This window comes from Equus caballus, chromosome 9 (assembly GCF_041296265.1).
Source record: "Equus caballus isolate H_3958 breed thoroughbred chromosome 9, TB-T2T, whole genome shotgun sequence".
NCBI classification, from domain to species: Eukaryota; Metazoa; Chordata; class Mammalia; order Perissodactyla; family Equidae; genus Equus; species Equus caballus.
The window spans coordinates 19440424-19460935 of record NC_091692.1 but is presented as its reverse complement, the minus strand read 5'-3'; the positions used below and the strand labels follow the sequence as shown (position 1 = coordinate 19460935).

Genomic DNA, 20512 nt, shown 5'->3' with positions numbered 1-20512 from the left:
GTGATGTCCCTTTTTCGTTTCTGATACTGGTAATATGTGCCCTCTCTCTCCTTGATAAATATCATTAGAGGTCAATCCTTTCTGTTAGTCTTTTCAAAGAACCAACTCTTGGCCTGGTCATACATCTCGGCCTTGGTAGTTGTCAGATGCTGTCAAATAGATGATTTCTATATTTTGTCTGACTAGTTTATTTGTCCTCAGCAGGAGGAGGATTTGCCTGAAATTACCTAGTTCACCTATAAATGGAAGCAAAATTCCTCTTAGAAATCTGTTTAGAATTGAGATAGTGTAGAAGAGGCGCTGGCTTGAGGCTTAGGTGCCTGTCATTTAATATTCAAATGTGAATCGAGCAACTGTTATATCCCATACACTGTGCTAAGTGCTGGGATCACTGTGATGAATCAGATGGAGTTTTGCTGGGGGGAGGGGGGCAGTTTAGGTACATTGTTTTAATGTGCTATGTAGGGGATACATACAGGGTGGTCCTGATCCTGGTTGATTAGGAAAGACCTCTTGGAGGAGGAGAGCTAAGCTGAAAGAAAGGTTTAGGAGGAGGTAGCTTGGTATAGGGCTACAGTAGGTAGGTGGAATACTAGATAAAAGAAAAGTCCAGAGAGTGTGTTGAATTTCTAGAATTATCTGTATGATTGATTCAAAGAGTAGAGTGTGAAAGAAACGAAGGATAGGAAAGAACAGAGACTAGATGATAAAGGACCTACTTCGATATTGAGAGTGAACAGAAAGGGGACCAAAACTGGGGGGCAAATAGTCTGGTTAATAGATTTTTTGTAATAGTACAGGCTTAGAATAGCAGTAAGCGTAATGGAAAAGGAATCTGATACATTTAGGAGGAAAAATAGAACTTGATTGACCATAGACGATGAAGGAGAAAGGAGGAATGGTTGACAGCGTGGGTGCCGTTTTCTGAGGTGGGGAACACACGAGCAGCAGATTAAGGAGGAGCGTTAAGGAGTTTGAGATTTCTGAGGTTTAAATGCAAAGGGTGGAAACCAGAAGATGACTTGTGATTGAAGTTAGTAGGGGAGAGGAGAGAGAATTCATCTAATACAGGGTAGAGCTCATGTGAGACCTGTGAGGCAAGGGGCTGTCATCCTGAGCACTTCGTTGGAAGTGGGGACAGGAGAGAATGGCGGACAGAACAGATGCAGATGTAGATAAGCATGTGGGGTGCCAGGACGTGGACGGATTCCTGTTAGATGACTTCTGTATTCTTTGAAGCGGTATGCTTGGTCGTCTGCTGAGAAATGACGGAGGGAGGATTGGCGAGATTTGGCTAGGATGGAGAATGCCTGAATGCTGCTCTGGAGAACGGAGGAGGGAAAGGAGTAAGAAAATAAGCTTTTCCTAGGATACTAGGCAGCATGAGGGCCCAGTTGAGATTGGAGGTAGTACATTTGTAGCAGGATCAAACTGTGAGGTTTAGTAATTTTTGTACAACCCAGTTGTAGGAAATGTAGGCTTCTGGATTCATCAAGTTCTGGCTTATAGAGTAAACAAGACAGAAGAACAAGGGTTGAAAATACTGACAAAGCAGTGGGCTTTTTGGGCTGCGTGGGGTAGAAGGAAGTGAAGGTGGGAAGGGATGGATTAGGTTGACAAAACTTGCAGGGGAGGAGAGCCCGAAGGTCTCCACGTGGTCCGAGGGTGGGTCAGAGGAGGATCTGAGTGAAAGCTCGAAGGTAAGACAATTTGTTTTTTTAACTTCTAGATTTTGTTTTTAAATGAAAAGTAAAACATGCTGTGTAGCCTTGGCTGAAGTACAAACCATACGGAGAAACGTTTACTGCTACCCCCTCCCGCCAGTTTTAATAGCTTGATGTATCTTTCTATACATAGAAAGGTTGAGAATTTTTGTTTTTGTATTACAAATGAAATGAAATGATGCTTAATATATTACTCTTCCTGTGTCGTGTTTATGCCATTATCTAGACTGTGGCTCACTTACAGTAGATGCATATTTTATGAGTATACTGTACTACAATTAACAGTTGTTTTATTGATGAACGTTAAAGTTGGTCCTAGTTTTGTGAGTAAAGCACTGCAGAAAATATCTGTATACATGTGTCTTTATGTTTAAAACTTTTATTTCTGAGAGAAATTCCTGAAACTTGCATAACTTGGTCAAAGGTTATGTGTTTTTAAAACTTTTATTTGAAGCATAACTTACATTAAGAAAGGTATGAAGTGTATATCTTGATAAGTTTTCAGAGAATAAACACACCCAAGTATCTTTCTATGTCAAAAAATAGGACATTGCCAGCACCCTCAGAAATCCCTCCCAGGCCTAACAGTCACTACCCCTGTCTCCAGAGATTAAAAAAACTTAAAGAAAACTAAAACCCTAATCGATGATTAGCTTACTTTTAGTTTTGCCCATTTTAGATCTTTATATAAATGGACTTGTACAGCACTCTGTTGTATGTATCATCTCTGTGAAGATTAAAATCACCCAGTACTGGCAAGAATATAAGATATATTTATTGATTTGCTAGGGCTAATGAGGCCGAAGTGCAGAATTCCATTTAGGGAAGGACTTAGAGTAGAGAAGACTCAGCTGAAGTTATAGCGGAGCGATAGGGAGGGACTTAAGTCAGCCCTAATGAGTTTTTTCTTACTCTGTATGAGTTAGCTCATTCACTGTTAGGGTTCCATCTCCTTTTTCTAAGCCAGTGCTCCGTAATCTTTATCGCTAGCCCAGACTTGCAAAACATCACTTTTTGGCAAAAATAATTAAAAAAACATTCTTTTTAACTATCCATTTGAAAAACAAGCAAGAGACACTTGACAAAAGAAGATATCAAAATGCCCCCAAAACATATGAAGAACCCACTAGAATTGCTAAAATTAGAAAGAGCAACAACACCAAGCACTGGTAGAGATTGTAGAACGGCAGAAGCTCTCTTCTTTCCGTGCTCCTGGGACTGTAGCTGCTACAAAGTGTTAGTTTCTATAAAGATGTAGCTGTATTTCTATCTCTGTATATCTTATGATCTAGCAGTTTTACTCCTGGGTGTATACTCAACAGAAGTGACTTCTTATGTGTATATGCTAGGTGCAAGAATTGTTTTAGTAACTTTATTTGTAGTAGGTAAAAAATGGAAACAACACAAATGTTCACGAACAATAAATTGTGGTATGGTAATACAATGAAATACTACGTAGCAATGAGAAGAGAACTATCATTCACAAACAATGTGACAATCTCACAGACAATGTTGAGTGAAAGAAGTTAGACACAAAAGAGTACATACAGTGGGCAAAACTAATATATGCTTGTAAAAGTGAGAAGAGTGGTTAGATAGGTGAGGCATGGATACCCACTGGGTAGAGGCCCAAGGGAGCTTTTGGGCTTCTGGAAATGTTTTATAGCTTGATCTATAAAACATTTCCACACAGGTTTATATATATAAAAAATTCAGCAAGCTGGACACTTAAAACTTGTGTGCTTTCTGTGTAAATTATATCCCAATTTTTTAAAAAGTGACAGGTTTTCAAATCCTAAATAAAACTATCCTTTTTCTCTGATCAGTTTTGTTGTTGTTGTTGTTGAGGAAGATTGACGCTGAGCGAATACCTGTTGCCACTTCTCCTCTTTTTGCTTGAGGAAGATTGGCCCTGAGCTAACTTCTGTGCCAATCTTCCTTTATTTTATATGTGGGCTGCTGCCACAGCATGGCTTTGATGAGTGGTGTAGGTCTTCCTGCGCCTGGGATCTGAACCCGTGAACCCCAGGCCACCGAAGCAGAGCATGCTGAACTAACTGCTACACCACGGGGCTGGCTCCTCTGATCAGGTTTTTTGTCAGTCATTTCCAGCTTTGACTTTATTTTTGGCCCTTTACTTTTTCTACTCCCGTTAACTCTCAGAGTATTATTCATTCTTACAAGCAATGATAAATGTTGTTGATATTAAAATATATCTGTCTCACCAAAGTTCTAGTCATGACCATTTCATAGTTATCAATAAATATATTCTTGCCATTGCTTAGGACTCTCTTACATACTTTCATCTCTCATTGGGGCCTGGCTCTTTTCAATTCATATTTCACCCATTGTCTCACATATTTGTGGCACCTTTATTTTTTCCCCCATTCTCTGTAATTGTTCATAAAGTTCTCAAAATGTAGACCACAAACTCTTTATTCCTGGTCTATGATGGGATGAGCTTACATCAGAATGTAAATCAAATATAATTGCTAAGTACACTGTTTTGTTCAGCTGGGTTTTCTTCTTCTTTTTTGTGGGGAAGATTGGCCCTGAGCTGACATCTGTTGCCCGTCTTCTTCTTTTTTGCTTGAGGAAGATTGTCACTGAGCTAACATCTGTGCCAATCCTCCACTTTATATGGGATGCCGCCACAGCATGGCTTGACGAGCAGTGCTAGGTCCGTCCCAGGGATCTGAACCTGCAAACCCTGGGCCCCTGAAGCAGAGTGTGAACTTAACCACTATGCCACCGGGACAGCCCCTCAGCTATTTCTTTAAAGCAAACTTGACTGCCTTGATGAGGAAGCAGCAGATGGATTTAGTCTCGTGCAAGCTCCTTGCCTCATTGGAGACCAGCACTTTGAGTAAACTGGTTTACAGCATAAGAGTTAACAATTTAATTTTGTCAGATATGCAGTATACTGATGGGGAGCGCGCACGGGGCAGGGGTTACAGTGCCAGTGAGTGCGAAAGGACTTTTGTCGTTATTTTGACTTTCTAGCATCTGAATTCCTGTTCCATATTCCTGGTATTCCTTTATGACTCTTGGTGCGAGGCAAAACCTGCTGTAACCATAGCCAGGCAGCTTCTGCCAAGTAAATGCCGCCGTGAGCTGGTGAAACAGCAGAGTGGGAAGGGTAGACTGTTCTGTCAGCGGCGGCAGTGGCAGTTCCAGGGGTGTCTTCCCAGGACCAGGCCTGCTGCACTTTTGGCTGCCTTTCCTGGCTGGGTAGCCTGTAAGTCAGCTCCTCCTGAAGTGATCATCTACTAGGTAGCTTTGCATAAATATATTTTCTACTAAATTTGCTGCAGTCGGTTTTCGTTGCTTCCAGCTCTAAGAACCCTGACTGGAAAAAAAAATACGTAAAAAAAAAATCGTAATATTTATTCCAAACTGATCACAAGCAAAATTTGTTTTCTCTTAAGTAAATTTACACACAAAGTTTTAACATGTTTTTGACTAGACTTACTTTGTGAGACATGTAGCAAATAGTAAAGATTCTAAAGAATAATTATTTCGTTTTAGTAATTGCATTTTAACATTTTAGTGTGCTTTATGGACCATGTGCTGCTATGTGTGCCTGAAGTACTTGAGATGCAAATTTGGAGAGACCTTGCCATCTAAATGCTGGGCTGGATTAAGTGCCTAATTAGGATGGTTTTTCAACAGGTTGGAGGAAGCATGCAGTCGGTGAGTACTCAGAATTCATTTTTAAGATACAGACATTTAGATATTTTAAGAATTTTTTCTGAGAAAGTGAAATAAATGTGTATATGAACAATATTTTGAAATCATTTTGTTTATGTACTGTTTAATTTGCCTACTGTGTAAATCATAAAAGTGAATCTTTACTTAGCTCCTAAGTAGGGGAGTAAGTTTCTGGGTTACATTGAAAACTTACCTATATTCATGTGACTGTTAAAAGCAATGCATTTGTTATTAGCGAGGAAAAGGCTTAAATATATATAGAAATCATTGCCTAAAATGTGTCTGACTAACCCTTGACAGCTCTGAATGTTGTAGAACTGTTAATATTGAATGCTCTTACAATGTGGTTTATCACACAGCTGTTTAAAGTAAAAGGTAAGTCGTGTTTCCTAAGATATAACAACTATAGATATGAAGAAAAAAATTAGTATAATATGGTTATTCTGTGCCAAAGATGTTAGTTCTGAACTTGACATTTTTAAAAGTATTGTCTATTGATCCAACAATAGATGTGCCAAACATATTTTATGGAATATTTGTTTTTCATTTTGAAATTCAATTTTTTGTTATTGGTGACATGAAATTAAGTTTTATTTATTAAAGATATGAGCAGATTATATAATTTGAATATGGGTATACTTCTAAATGCACTATTTTTACTTTGTGTTTTTATTTTGTGTCTTTTCACATCTTGTTAAGGGAAAGTTGAATGAATCCCCTCCTGTGCCCCAAAGTCACATCTGTTTTCTTTGGAGACAAAAAGCAAACAACCAAATAAAATTACCTTTTTTATAGCTGCATAAGTTTAAGAATGTTAGCTTGAGGATCAGCAATAGGAAAATGGTTTGTAAAGTGAATATTTTCATCTTTTCAGTTACATCTTCCTATGTTTTAGACTTGACAATGCAGCAACACCGCCTTTCATTCGTTATTTACCACCATTTGGCTACAGGGTAGATTAACATTTTAGTACTGACAGCAGAAGAATTTCTTTTGCTTTCAGAAAGACGGGAAGCTTTTGTTATTTATGATTCTTAAAAAGTGAAGCTTTACAATTCATGATTCTTATTTATTTGCAATTTTAGTAAGAAGTGTAGTTTAGTGGAAGATTGTGGGTCCTGGATTCAAACAGACCCGGGTCTGAAATTGATCTCTGCTAGTTACTTTCTTCATCTACCAATTGCAGATAAGAAGAACTGCTCCTGCACAGTGAGCCTGTGGATTCAGTGACAGTGTCTGTGAAACACCCAGCACAGTGGCTTACACATGGTGTAGGTCCGTTCAGTACTGCTGAGTTTCCCATGGTTCTGCTCTGTCATCCCCCCGCCCCTCTCAGGCGAATGTGACTGGTGCTGATTGAGGCCAAAGCGCAGAATTTTGTTTCAGGAACAGATAACACACTTTATTTAGCTTGTTCTTTTGTTTCGCTTTGTTCATTTTGAGCTGTAAAACGGGTGCCTTTCATCAAAGAATGGACCGGGTAAGAGAGCATTAACTTACTTCCAATATTGTAATCACAACTGAGGGCCCATCCTACTAGTAGCAAATGAACAGGATCACTTTTTATGTGTTGAGGGGGGGACATAATCATAAAATTTAATCAGTTAACTGAAAGTATATATGAAAACAAGTTTTCTTCTAATGTAAAGCAATTTGATCCTTTGGTTATTTTCTATCTTAGTTTATCTGCTTTAAAAGAAAAAGTACACTTTTTGAGATCAGGGTTTTGTTTTTGCCATTAGGACAACTGGTGATGATGAGCTCTTCGTGTTTTACTATACGCATCAGCATCACCATAATACTTATCACTGACTGGCTTACTATGCCCGGTTCTTTTTCATATATTATATACATTCACTAGAACAGCACTTTTTTACAGGTGAGGATCTGAGGTTCGGAGTGTTTAACTGACTTGACCAGAGTTACCTGGCTAATAAGTGGCAGAGCTGTAAGATGAACCACATTCTGATGCTAAAATCCTTCCTCTTTTTAGTGTACTTTGCTACCTGTTGTAGGAGGAGGGAAAGAAGACTTAATATTTATTTAGGGCTTCTTCTCTATAAATACCTTAACTATTTAATGCTCATAGGCTCATGAAGTAGATATTGTCCCCATCTTATAGATCGGGACACAGAAGCCTAGAAAGATCAATGATTTGGCGAGCTTTATACAGGCAATAAATGATGGAACCTACTTTTAAAGCCAGGCCTGTATGCTGCCGTGACTTCTTTGTTTTGTCTTCGCTGCCTTCTGTTTTGCCTCAGCATTTGTTTGATTTGAAACCGTATATTCACATCTGCCCAAACTTTCTCCTCAGTCTATTATTATATTTGTATCTTAAGCAAAAGTGTTTTTAAGCTAGACAAAATGAGAGTAATGTGAAGCTAATGTGATTCTGATTAATCTCAGTCTTTTATGTTGAAAAAAGTTATACCAAGTATCTAATTTGTATTCGTGAGGTATTTCCAGTACTAGTTATGAATTTTACCCTTGTTTTCCTTTTGTGCTTTGGAGGAAGAATGTGAATGTGGCTAGGAGTTTAGAGTAAGGAAGAAGAGAATTGAGGGAAGCGGTATCTTCAATGGGGGGTTTTAAAATTGAGTTTCATCTTCCTATCTCTACCCTTTCTCACCAGCCATACTTCTTATTTGACCCTGGCTCCCTTGGAATTAAGAATTTACACTTCGTTGGGTCCTAGACTCCCTGAAAATTTTGTTAATGGTATGGACCTTCTTCCCAGAAAATGTTATATAGGCACACAATTTTGCATGTAATTTCAGGGATATATGAACCCCAGAATAAGAACCCTTGCATTAATATTACATAGTTTATCTTGAGAAAAATGTATTTGTTTAGAATTAAATTTATGCTTTTTCCTCCTAAATAGTGCCTCTCAAATAAGACTATAGACTAAGCCAGTCTGTAACAAATGAATTACCACATAAAGCTTGAGTGTAGTCATCATGATGAGACAGATGACAGCTTTAGATTCCAGCCTCACACTTCAACACTTCTACAATAGCTTTTCACAATGTTAAAAAAGAACAAACTGCTTTCCTGTTGTCATCCTCCTCCTCGCTGTCATCACTTTCAAACACTGTTGCTAAATGTTATGGACTGTCATTACTAGACACAGACGTGCAAACACACTTACACACACCACATACACACACACGGTTTTATTGTTAGATTATGTATCAGTAGTTCTTATAAATAAAGCAAAGCAGAGTTTTTCTATTTAATAATAATTATTATTTCTTAATGGAATTGAATTCTTATTTCTTAATGAAATCTAATTGTCTAGTAATGACAGTTTCTCCCTACCCCTCTCTTTTACATCTGAAAAAGTGTTAATGACAGTTTATCTTCAGAGGAAGTCTTCCCTTCTCCAAACAAGTGTGCAGACAAGACACAGTTCAGCCACCAGTTGGGATAGGAGATGCTCTGGGGCCACACAGCCTCCTAATGCACAGACGGTGACTTTTCAATACCATCTGTTCATTATTTCTTCACAGCCATTTACAATTTCTCCCCCTCCATGAGGGCTGAATAGAAAAAATAAAGTCACACCTAGTTTTAGAGTTTCTGGAAGTTAGCTGCTCTTTCCCCTCGCTTTTTTCTCCAGTGCAGTAAAGGTTATGGCTCTTCTTCCTACATATCCCGGTCATTAGCTTCTGTAGACCCCTGCTTCGTGTTTCTTAGTGCTGAGTGCTATGCCATCCGCAAGTAACAGAAGAACAACATTATGTTAGTCTACTGTGTATACTTGAAGAAATAATCTCGTAAAGCAATCTGTTCTTTTATTTCCTTTAACTTTGTATAAGAAGCCTAAATACTCTGCTTATTCCTTATAAGTAAAAGCTGAATCTTTGGCTACCTTCTCTTGTAGAAGCACCTGGTATTCTTTCCTTCTGATATTAAACACATGGGAAGATAGTAGTTGAAATTTAGCCCTGAAAGCATGCATCGTGAGGAATGCTAAAAGCTGACAGAAACGTTAGTTCCTGACCTTGGCAAATCTTTTCTAAATTTTTCTTTGTGAGCTTTTTGTCCTCTTCATCTCCAGTTAAGATCTTTGCTTCCTGAAGGGATGGCAGGCTCACTTTAGACTATGTAATTGTCAATTGTGATGCATAAATAGCGTTCCACTCCTCCTACATCATAGGAGAACTTTAACTTGTGACTAAATAGGAAACTCAAGAAGAGAAATGACTGAATGGTGTAGTTACTATTGCCCTATAGATTTATTTTTAAAAGATTAAGACCTATTAACATGTATAAGGTAAAGAGTTTGCTTAAAGACTGTCTGTTTTAGAATTATTTGCCATGTGATTTGTCTTGGCCTCTTGTGTTGGATTTGTGAGCTGTGATGCTTCCCATTTTCCTCTGGTCAGAGGTTTTCTTCCTCTTAGTCTTCGTGTGTTACTAACACTGTTCACATGATAACCTCTGTGTGATCATTGCTGTGAGTGACTTGCATTCCTGAGCCACAGGTAATTCTTTCTAAGCTTCACAGTAACTTTGCCTCCTATATTCTTTGTTTAATATTCATCTTTGAATATTGATGTCTTCTTATCTTTCCACTGACCAATTTTCCAATCTGTACCATCCTTTTTATTTATATTTCCAAAGCGAGAGTTACAGTTTTTGTTGATTGTAGTAGCCAGTGTAGGTTATAGTGCTTCCTGGAACTCTCCCAGGTAACAGTCATTAAAACCGAACATGTTGATGATGAGCATTGTATAAAAACTGAGGCAGGTGTCAGAAGTATTATGTATGCCCCCATGATTCTCCCTTTGACTCATACTGTTATCCCTAGATTGTATTTGGTTGTTAAAATCTAAGAAGTCAGATTGCTTCTATGCTCATTTTTACAGGTTGTGCATGCTTTAAGATAGCCTAAAGGTCTAGATTGGGTTATGTGTTGGAGCCACCACTGTTAACAATAACATTTATTTCTTGGTCATACTGTTTAAATTAGAATGGCCATGGAGTGACTTTATAAAGGGGTCACTGTCCGTTGCTCAGAATACATGCCAGCTGATTTGGTACTATTTATGTAGTTTTAGGATATAATTGAATGTTAAAGTTTAATGAGTTCAGTATAATAGTCATATCATTCTCATTCTTTTGTAAAATTGCTTTTAATAGCATACCACCTCTCTTTACCTCTTCTGTCCAGGCTTTCAAGTGTAGCACTCAAAACAGATGGATAGTTTTTCTCTTTAAGGAAAGATCATATACTTGGGGAGAAATTCCAAGGTATAATATGTAATTATTTAACATTCTACATGTGTGTTTTTTGTTTGCTTCTTGCTTTGGGGTTTGTTTTTGCTTTCAGCATAGGATGATGTCCTGTGTCTATTATGGTTTCATCTGAGAAATTCTCATTAGGGCCACCGCCAGCCCATTTAGCACCTTTGTGTAAATTAGGAAAAGGTGTCTTTCCCTGGGGCGGAGACCTCATGAGAGGATGTAGTGCAGCTGCATTTTGGCCCCCACTCACCTTTGGCCAGACAGTCTTGTGTAGCAACCGAATGTGTGGTACAAATTCAGATTCAGAACTTTGTACTGATTTGGATTTGTTTTGAAAAGTCCATTATAACAAAAGTAGCTCATAGTTTAAAAAAATTATGTGTATATAAAATTCTAAAACTAAAATATGGCAGAGAAGATAAAATAGTGTTTCCTTTGCAGAATAGTTTGGAAATCTAATGAAAATAAAGTTTTTACTCCTAATACAGTATTATTTTACAATTATTAGTTATTCTTCTATATTTTTGTGTAATGCCTTCCATTAAACATTGCACTAATAATAACCAGCTATTTATGTTCTTTAATTTTTAATGGAGAAATATTAGGTCCTTTCCCATAACATTTAGAGCATTCTGATCCCTTAGTTAATGTATTAGCATGTCATGCAATTGATTGACCAATGCTTTGTATTAACAGTTTTATACGTCTTGTAATTAAACTTTTGACTTTTCCTACTTCCTCAGGTACTTTGGTCTGGGAAGCCATATGGTTCATCTCGCAGTATCGTAAGGAAAATTGGTACTAATTTATCCTTGATCCAGTGTCCAAGAGTTCAGTTTCAGGTACTATATTTTGTATTTTTCAAAATTTTCTGTTAATATGTACATTAGAAATATAAATAGGTAGAACAGCTTTAAAAGTATTTTTTGAACCATTTCCTCCTGTTGATGCCATTATCAATAAAATGAAAGAGGATAAAAACCACAGTAACGTCTTTCTAATTTTAGTTTCTCTGTAAAGTGATTATTCAACTCCTTAAGACGTTTATCCTTCTTAAAGATAAATATGCAAAGATTTAGAAGCATATAATAAGCCAAGCAGTTTTAATTCCCAGGTGACCTCAAACCTAGGCCTTATATTACTTCAGGAGGCTTCAGGTACCACCACTGTTTTCTTTAGTTACGACACCTTCCTCTTTGTTCAGCCAGTCTGTTCTCCCCTAGTTTATTTTTAGATGTTTCTGTGGATGCCGTGTAAGTTGCTTTCTCCATCCTCGTTTTAAAGCTTAGCATTAATTGTAGGAGACCATTGCCTTGGCAATGACAGCGTCAAGACAAAGAGGTAATTGTGGTTCTCTGAGTGAGTGATAATCAAACCCTGAATTAGGAATGCTTTTGAACATTCAGGTCTTAGCATTCTCTTCTAGCACCAAATCAGGAGCAGTTCTACTCTTCACTTGGAGATAAATTGCTATTTTCTTGATTTGGGCTTTTGCTCCTTATTGTTGTTATAGTATTACATGTGCATCACATTGTTTTGTTCTTTTTTTTAATATAAAGTTTTATTGGAACACATTTTTATTTATTTCTTTTTGAGGAAGGTTAGCCCTGAGCTAACTACTGCCAATCCTCCTCTTTTTGCTGAGGAAGACTGGCCCTGAGCTAACATCCATGCTCATCCTCCTCTACTTTATATGTGGGATGCCCGCCACAGCATGGCTTTTGCCAAGCAGTGCCATGTCCGCACCCGGGATCCGAACCTGCGAACCCTGGGCTGCTGAGAAACGGAACGTGTGAACTTAACTGCTGCGTCACCAGGCTGGTCCCTGTTTTGTTCTTGTTTTTCAGTAGTTCTCTACAGCAGTAACACAACAAAATCTCTCAGTTCAACATTTAAGAATATAAAACTCAGCAGATATCTATACCAATTTTAAATAATAGATTAGCATGTGAAATGTGGAAGATGTATTTAACTCATAATTCAAATGCTCAAAAGTGCCCCTGTAAGCTTATTTGATATTATGTCTTACTCATAAATCACTCATCCTGGTAGACAAAGGTAAAAATCTGTTCCTGGGGCTGGCCCCATGGCTGAGTGGTTAAAGTTCTGTTTGCTCTGCTTCAGCAGGCTGGGTTAACAGGTTTGGATACTGGTGCAGACCTACTCCACTCGTCAGCCATGCTGTGGAGGCATACCACATAGGACATAGAAGAAGATTGGCATGGATGTTAGCTCAGGGCTAATCTTCCTCAAGCAAAAAAAAAAAGAGGAAGATTGGCAGTGGATGTTAGCTCAGGGCAAATCTTCCACACTGAAAAAAAAAGAAAGAAGTTTGTTCCTAAGTAAGTGGTAGAAATTAATGTTTGCTCAGGTTGACTAACAAGGTTGTTCATTGTTGTGCTCATAATCCTGCTTGCAGATTGACTGGGAAAACCTTTGTGCATCAATCTAGAAACCAACAGATTAGAGTTTTGTTTTTGTCTATTTATCTAGCTACCTAACCTGGTTGCAGGAGAAGTTGCTTCAGCATTTGTGTTCATGCAGCTAGAGACATGTAAAAGGCCATGGAGATAATCTAGCATTTTCTGGTAGCAACCCAAATCTGCCTTGACAGTCAATGGGCCAAAGTACTAGAGCCAAGTACATTTCCTTGGAAGGATTCTCTTTCTCAGTTTTATCACTCATTTAAAAGGGTATGAGTGGAATAAGATATTAGATTTACTACAGGAACTGCATTCGACAAGATACAGATTAACATAAGGAGAGGAGTAAGGTAAGAGAAATATTGGTGACCTACTTGAGAATGTAGTGGAAGACAGAAGACATTTGTTTATAGTGAGATTTTTACTTCCAGGCAGTTTTGTAGCATACTGAGTCTTTTCAGATTCAATATCAATATTAAAATCAGTATGTTGTCTCCTACTTAGATATTTTAAATCTGCTACTATTCCTCTGTATCTTCTATTTTTTACTACATCTATCAGAAATATAAAAAATGTAGTCTTCAAAAAATATAAAGGATGGAGTTTATTTAGGGTAATAAAATTGAAAGTGCATTTTTGCTATTTTTATATCTCATTTGGGGATTTGATTGATACGCAGTGTATTTGGACTGACTAGGAGTCCAACGTGGGTAAATACTTGTATAGAAAGTCTGGAACCACAGGTGAACCCAGGGAGGGTCAACACCATTATAGGCCCATGTTCAGGAGACAAAAATTGAAATGGCTTAACCTTGAGAATAGGGCATTTATGGGTCAATTCAGAAGCAGGAGTTAGGTAGTCAAAACCAGTCCCTCCGTTGTCCTGGGTGATTTGTGTCCTTGGAGGACCCACCTGAAACTTAGCCTCATATTTTCTTTATTTCCTTTACTCCTGTTGACTCTCACTTCCATTCCTTTTCCAGCACCCACACTTCTGGCAACACCTCAACTCTGTCACCCTCAAAACAGCTTCACCTCTGAAATCTTAAGCCTTATATGTTCCTTCTAGATCACACTATCTTTCACTCTCATCAGCTGACCCATATATCTATGGACAAGTAAGACTCTTACATAAATGATAGGTGAAACGGGCATGTTACTTTACATTGGGAGGGTTAGACAAGATAACCCGTGTGAAGCCATGAGCCCCGAGTGTGATAACTGGTACATAATTAGTGCACAATAAACATGTGCTAATGGTGGTGATTTTGTTGTTATTGCCACCTTACAGTTGAATAGCACATTAGCTTACTTGGTTCTCTAATTCAACTCCTTGACTTTACAAATTGAATTTCTGTATATTTCTGACCTTATAAGGTCACAAGTCAGAACAGAGAGCAACTCATTTATATACACCTTCATCCAGTTAATGGCACAATGACTGTTGGGCTGGGAATAAAATGAGGTAATAAATGTAAGCAAGCATATAGCAGCACTCAGTGTTTCTTTGCTGTGTGCTTTGAAGAAGACCTGCCTATACCCTTGCAGGCTTCATTGGCTTTCCCTGAACTTCAATTCGTGAGTGCTAGAAATGAGTTAGCTGTTTTACACTCAAAAACAGGATCCGTAGACCCTTCACATTTACTTTAATTAAGAAAAATAAACTTCCCCTGGCCCTTTTACACCTTTCAGGTGTGTACATTTCAAGCTTGAGTCACAACTACACACTTCCGGCCATAAGCATTTTGTATATTTGGATATTGTAGCCCCTTTGGAGGTGGAACCCAGTTTAAGACAAAGTGGGAGAATAGGTCCTCCTTTTTTTCCTAGTTTTTTCTCTAGATTCATGAAACCAAAAGAAAATTCAGATCATGGAGGAACTTGCAAAAGCAGTGAGCTCTGGGAGATTGGGAGGAATGGGGTGCAGAGGTTTTGATTTGCAGTGGTTCTCAACACTGGTTGAATATTTAAATCACCAGGAGAGGGGCCAGCCTCGTGGCCAAGTGGTTAAGTTCATGTGCTCCGCTTTGGCAGCCCAGGGTTTCCCTGGTTTGGGTCCTGGGCGTGGACATGGCACCGCTCTTCAGGCCATGCTGAGGCGGCGTCCCACATGCCACAACTAGAAGGACCCACAACTAAAAAATACACAACTACGTACTTGGGGCTTTGGGGAGAAAAAAGAAAAATAAAATCTTTAAGTAAATCACCAGGAGCTTTAAAAAATAAAATATCCATGCTCAGGCCCCATCCTCCAAGGTAGTTTTATATGCCCACCTTCCTTGCACAAACACTCAGGGAGCTTTTAAAGAATATAGGTCCCATTCAAGGCTTACTAAATCTGAATTTCATACATTTGGTTTTTAAAACCTCTTCAGGAGCTTTTTATGCAGCCAAGATCGAAGGCTTCAGGCACAGATTGTGTTTTAGTATTTTGCTAAAGAAAGTTTTCTTTAAAGCAGTATCATAGTTATCTATTGGCAATTATGAAAGTAATCATTAAAGCACTTTTGGGATGCATTTTTATAAATTTTAAATTGTATAAGTTAAAGAAAAACAGAATGTAAGTGAAGCTTATTGGGGTAGTAAACAGTACACTTAAAAAAACTTAAGGCAAAAGAAAAGAAAAAGCTACCGTGAGTACTGCAGATAAGGGTGAGTGGGACTTGGCAGTGTGGTGTGGTAGTTTGAATCCCAGCCCTGTAACTGACAGGCCCCTGCGTAATTTAACCTGGAGTACCTTTTCCCCCGTGGTAACAATGCCCCACGCTGTTTTCTCGGATTGCTAGGAGTGGTTGTTGGAATTGGTGGTTGGAGGGAATGTTCTGTAACCCAACAAGTAATGAATGAGGCTTTCACTAAAGTTCACACACCGTGACTAAATTTGGAAGTAAAACAGCCACCTTCACAGCCCATCTTTATTTAGCAAATATATTTGAAATCCATACATTGTGCACACCCAGCTGCGCAGTGCACATAGCAGTGAACCAGACGTGCTCAGTACTCTTACTAGGATATGATTCCATTTGTTCTAAATGCCTTGAAGGAAAAAGTAGTATAGCAGCGGGGAGGATAACAGTGGTGGTCCGGGAAGGCTTCTTTGGGTGAATGCAGTTAAGGGTTAGAAAGAGCCAGGCCTGCAAAGAACCCGGGAGAGGGATGGAGGTGGGGGGAGTGTTGTGGCAGGGAGAACAGTATGTGTGGAAAATGTAAGGCAAGAGAGCAGTTATTGTTTAGGGAACTGAGAGAAGGCCAGTCAGCCAGGAGGAAGTGAGATAGGAAACTTAGTGTAGGATAGTGGTCACTGAGGTCTGAGCCATCTGAAGGTAAGTACCTGGATTAATATTAAAAATCATTGTTAAACTTAACACTTTTCCAGTTACTGTTTGATAATGTGGAATATGCTAGCACGTGATCTTATGCTGTACGGGATGTCCATTTCCTGGTATTTTTAGCTGTAAAATGGCTGTTAAGGATAACTGAATTCAGATATGAGTATTATGTTTTATAAATTTGGTACCATGGCATAGTCATTTGAAGCCTAACTGTGTAAATAACAAATGTTTGTGACATTTTATTTATTCTCAGTAATTGGCCTCTTTAAGACTTGTTTCTGGGGCCAGCCCAGTGGTGCAGTGATTGAGTATGCACGCTCTGCTTCGGCGGCCTGGGGTTTACAAGTTCAGATCCTGGGTGTGGACCTATGCACCACTTGTCAGGCCATGCTATGGCAGGCGTCCCACATATAAAGTGGAGGAAGATGGGCACGGATGTTAGCTCAGGGCCAGTCTTCCTCAGCAAAAAGAGGAGGATTGGTGGCAGATGTTAGCTCAGGGCTAATCTTCCTCAAAAAAAAAAAATTTATAAAAAAGTAAGTATATAAAAAGGAAAATTAAAAAAAAAGACTTGTTTGTCCATGTGGATACTGTTACTTACTTCTAGGTTATTTTGAGAGATGCACATTTCCCTCCCTCTTGTCTCTCTTGTCCCTTTCCTTCTCCCTTTTCCCTCCTAACCCTCTCTCCCCTCCCCCATTCTAGGTGCATCATGAATAGAAAGCATTAATAAATGCTCAATTTTTAAAAAGTGACCACTATACTCCAAAACATTAGTGACTGAGTCTCAGCTAGGATATTTAATTGAGTTTTCATCCTTCAGACTAGTGTTCTCCACACAGGTATACCTCTTGGCTTCTTGGTGTGACTCTATGTCACTATATTAAAATACAGAATTTCTCCTTTCAGTTTTTCTTACTATGGTAGAAATTGGTAGAAAAAGAGGAATAATTGAATTTATAAGCAAAACTAGAGATGATTGGGGCTGGCCCCGTGGCCGAGTGGTTAAGTTTGCACACTCCACTGCAGGTGGCCCAGTGTTTCGTTGGTTTGGATCCTGGGCACGGACATGGCACTGCTCATCAAGCCATGCTGAGGCAACGTCCCACATGCCACAACTAGAAGGACCCACAACAAAGAATATGCAACTATGTACCAGGGGGCTTTGGGGAGAGAAAGAAAAAAATAAAATCTTTAAAAAATTAAAAATTAAAAATTAAAAAAAAAACTAGAGATGATTATTCTACTGTGTTGCTCTTAAGAGTACATATTTTGCATTTGGCTATAAACAAATAGTGGTAAAATACACTGGGTCTATTTACTGTTACACCCTTTTTGACAAGAAACTGAGAGAATCCTAGTTCCTAGAACCAGTGTGTTTATTTTATGAAAAGTCACTTGAGGACAAAGTTAGTTCTTCTAATATTTATTTCATTCTAAGTATTTCAACTTTTGTACAAGCTTTGTATTTTTCTTTTATGCATTTTTATTAAGGGAATCAATTTCCTTACTATAGTTTTACATTATCAGAATATTTTAAATTATCTAAAGTTACTTTAGTAAAATTCTTGAAATATATTGAATTTTGAATAGATTGTATCAAATGTTGAATTGAACTTCTTAAAATAGTAAAAATACAATGCTGCTATTGAAGTTTTGCTCTGAATGAAATGTTTTTCATACTTTCTGAAAGGAATTTCAGTAAGCACTGATTTTAAATTTAAATTTTATAATGCCCTTGATTTTGGGGGAAAAAAACCCTTCTATTCCCTTCACTGTTTTTTGTTTTTGTTTTTTCCTACTAACAATAGCTGTGGTAGGACAGGACGTTGCTGGAACCTTCAGTAAGTTGGCCTTTTCTCTTTCAAACTTGCCATCAGTCAGTCATCCATGCATGTCAGTAGTGGCGTCTACATTGTACTTCCAAAAATTCCATACCGTCAGTCTCCTGCCTGCACTGGCTTCACCATAACTGGAACTTGACTCCGTGAATTGTGCTTCTCATTCGTGCTTAGGCTACTCAGTGCTTATTTCAGCAGCAAATGAAAAGCCCTTTTAAAAAAAGATTAGTATTACTATTTTTTCAGTTTTATTTTGTCTTTTGAATGAATTTGGTTTCCCCAGGGACTTTGTTAGCCTTCTTTTTTAGTGGCACAAATCACTGTTACCATGTAGGTAGGTGACTTAAATATTAACACTACTTTTTTTTGTGGAGCAGGATGTCAGTTAGGAATGATACAGATATTATCAATTCTGAAATTGGTTCTTGATAGTACCATTAGCATTTTCACCTGTTTGAGCACATGTTATAGACATGGTGTTTTTTCAGTGATTAAATATAGTCAGTGCTTAGTAAGATTGCAAACTAAGTCCATGGAATAATTTGTTTTGTTGTTTTTTAAGTTTGTGCAAAAAGCAACATCTCATTTTTATTATGTGAAATATTTCAGATGTAAAATTGAGAAATATTGTTTCATCTTTAATTATGTTATACAATACTCTGAAAAGCTGCCACAAAATAGATCAACTTTTATATTTTTGAGAATTTCTTCTTAGAAAAGTATCGTTTTGCTTCCTTTTATAAATAAATATCTGGGAGGAAAACAGCAGTTTTTGAAACTTTTATGGGAAAGTAAGGTCTTGAGGTCAAAACTAGATTTTATTTGTCTTAACTGTACCTAACTTCTTACCAACTAGTAACTGTATTGGAACAAAATTGTATTTTCTAAACAAAGAGTTATAATCGGATTGATCTTTATGAGCTAGCACCTTAGGAAAGCACCATTCAGGTTTTGATTTTATCATCTCTCACTTGTACAAAACAGTTCATTAAATACTATATCTTCTGGGAGCTTCCACAAGGCTTGAGGACCTTCTTGTTCAAGCATCTCCACATAAGCCTAGAATCTCCCCATTATTATAGTGTTAGAGGAACGTTAATAGACCATTCTGTTTTCAATAACGGATGGAACAGAACATTACTAGATTCCTCAGTCTCTTGAGATCAGATGTGATGCCCAGTTCAGTTATGTTATTTCAGTTGTATAAAATACCCATTTACTGAATATCTGTGTGTTTATTGACTTTTTTGGGTAAATTTCTGAAATACATAAGGGAGTACAAAAATCTTCTTTTTGATTTTTCTTTGATCATATCCCTCAACAGTGTACTTGCTAAAGCTTATACTTTTTTCTTCTGACCACAATTATTCCACATACTTTAAAACATTGGTATTTTGAAATCCTTTTCCTCTTAATTCCATTATTAGTTTGTTTTTGTTTTTGGCCAGGATTAGGTTTTTAAATTTCTACTCTTTTAATACCACTTGTTTTCTCTCTTGCCTGTAAGCCTATCCTCCCCAAAAGCCAAAATTTAAGGCGTTTTAAATATTTGATGTTCTTATTATGTTATTGTTAAAATGTCAGTTTTCTGGGGCCTGCCGGTGGCGCAGCGGTTAAGTGCACACGTTCCGCTTTGGTGACCTGGGGTTCGCCAGTTCAGATCCTGGATGCGGACATGGCACCACTTGGCAAGCCATGCTGTGGCAGGCGTCCCACATATAAAAGTAGAGGAAGATGGGCACGGATGTTAGCTCAGGGCCAGTCTTCCTCAGCAAAAAAGAGGAGGATTGGCAGCAGATGTTAGCTCAGCGTTAATCTTCCTCAAAAAAAAAAAAGTCAGTTTTCTGATCCTTCTTTATTAAGTTGATAATGTTAGGTAATTATGATATCAGAATGGGTACACATACCAGTAGCCAGTATGTTTAGTTAACATTTTATTCATAATATTAAAGATATTTTAAATTTTTAACTATATTAGTATTATGAGTTTGCATGGTATATTTTACATTTGAGGGGGAAGCATTATTTAAGCGTAGCTTCCAAAAGCTTGATCTGGCACTGATAGTGGCAAGAAGGTTCCAACAAAGCCTGGGTTACAGTAGAACCTTTCTGATAAGTAAGTAAATCTCTTTGGCCTTTTAAACTTTTTGCTTCAATTAGATAGTCTACATTTTCTTTTTTATTTAAACCTCCAACTTTTAGGAAGTAGTATATTAATCTGATAA

At 37.9% G+C, this 20512-nt stretch overlaps 1 protein-coding gene across 3 annotated transcripts in view; it reads left to right on the top strand.

Annotated features, from left to right (window-relative positions):
- MTFR1 (mitochondrial fission regulator 1) overlaps positions 1-20512 on the top strand; it is a 53196-nt gene that overhangs the window by 7922 nt on the left and 24762 nt on the right. For 2 of the 3 annotated variants that reach the window (XM_001495100.5, XM_070222208.1), the window contains exons 2-3: positions 5275-5417; positions 11435-11533. In XM_001495100.5, coding sequence (XP_001495150.1) covers positions 5352-5417; positions 11435-11533 — 165 coding nt within the window. In that variant the 5' untranslated portion in view covers positions 5275-5351. Of the gene's footprint in view, positions 1-5274; positions 5418-6782; positions 6916-11434; positions 11534-20512 lie in introns of those variants that run through there. The other variant, XM_023648531.2, reaches the window with a different exon arrangement.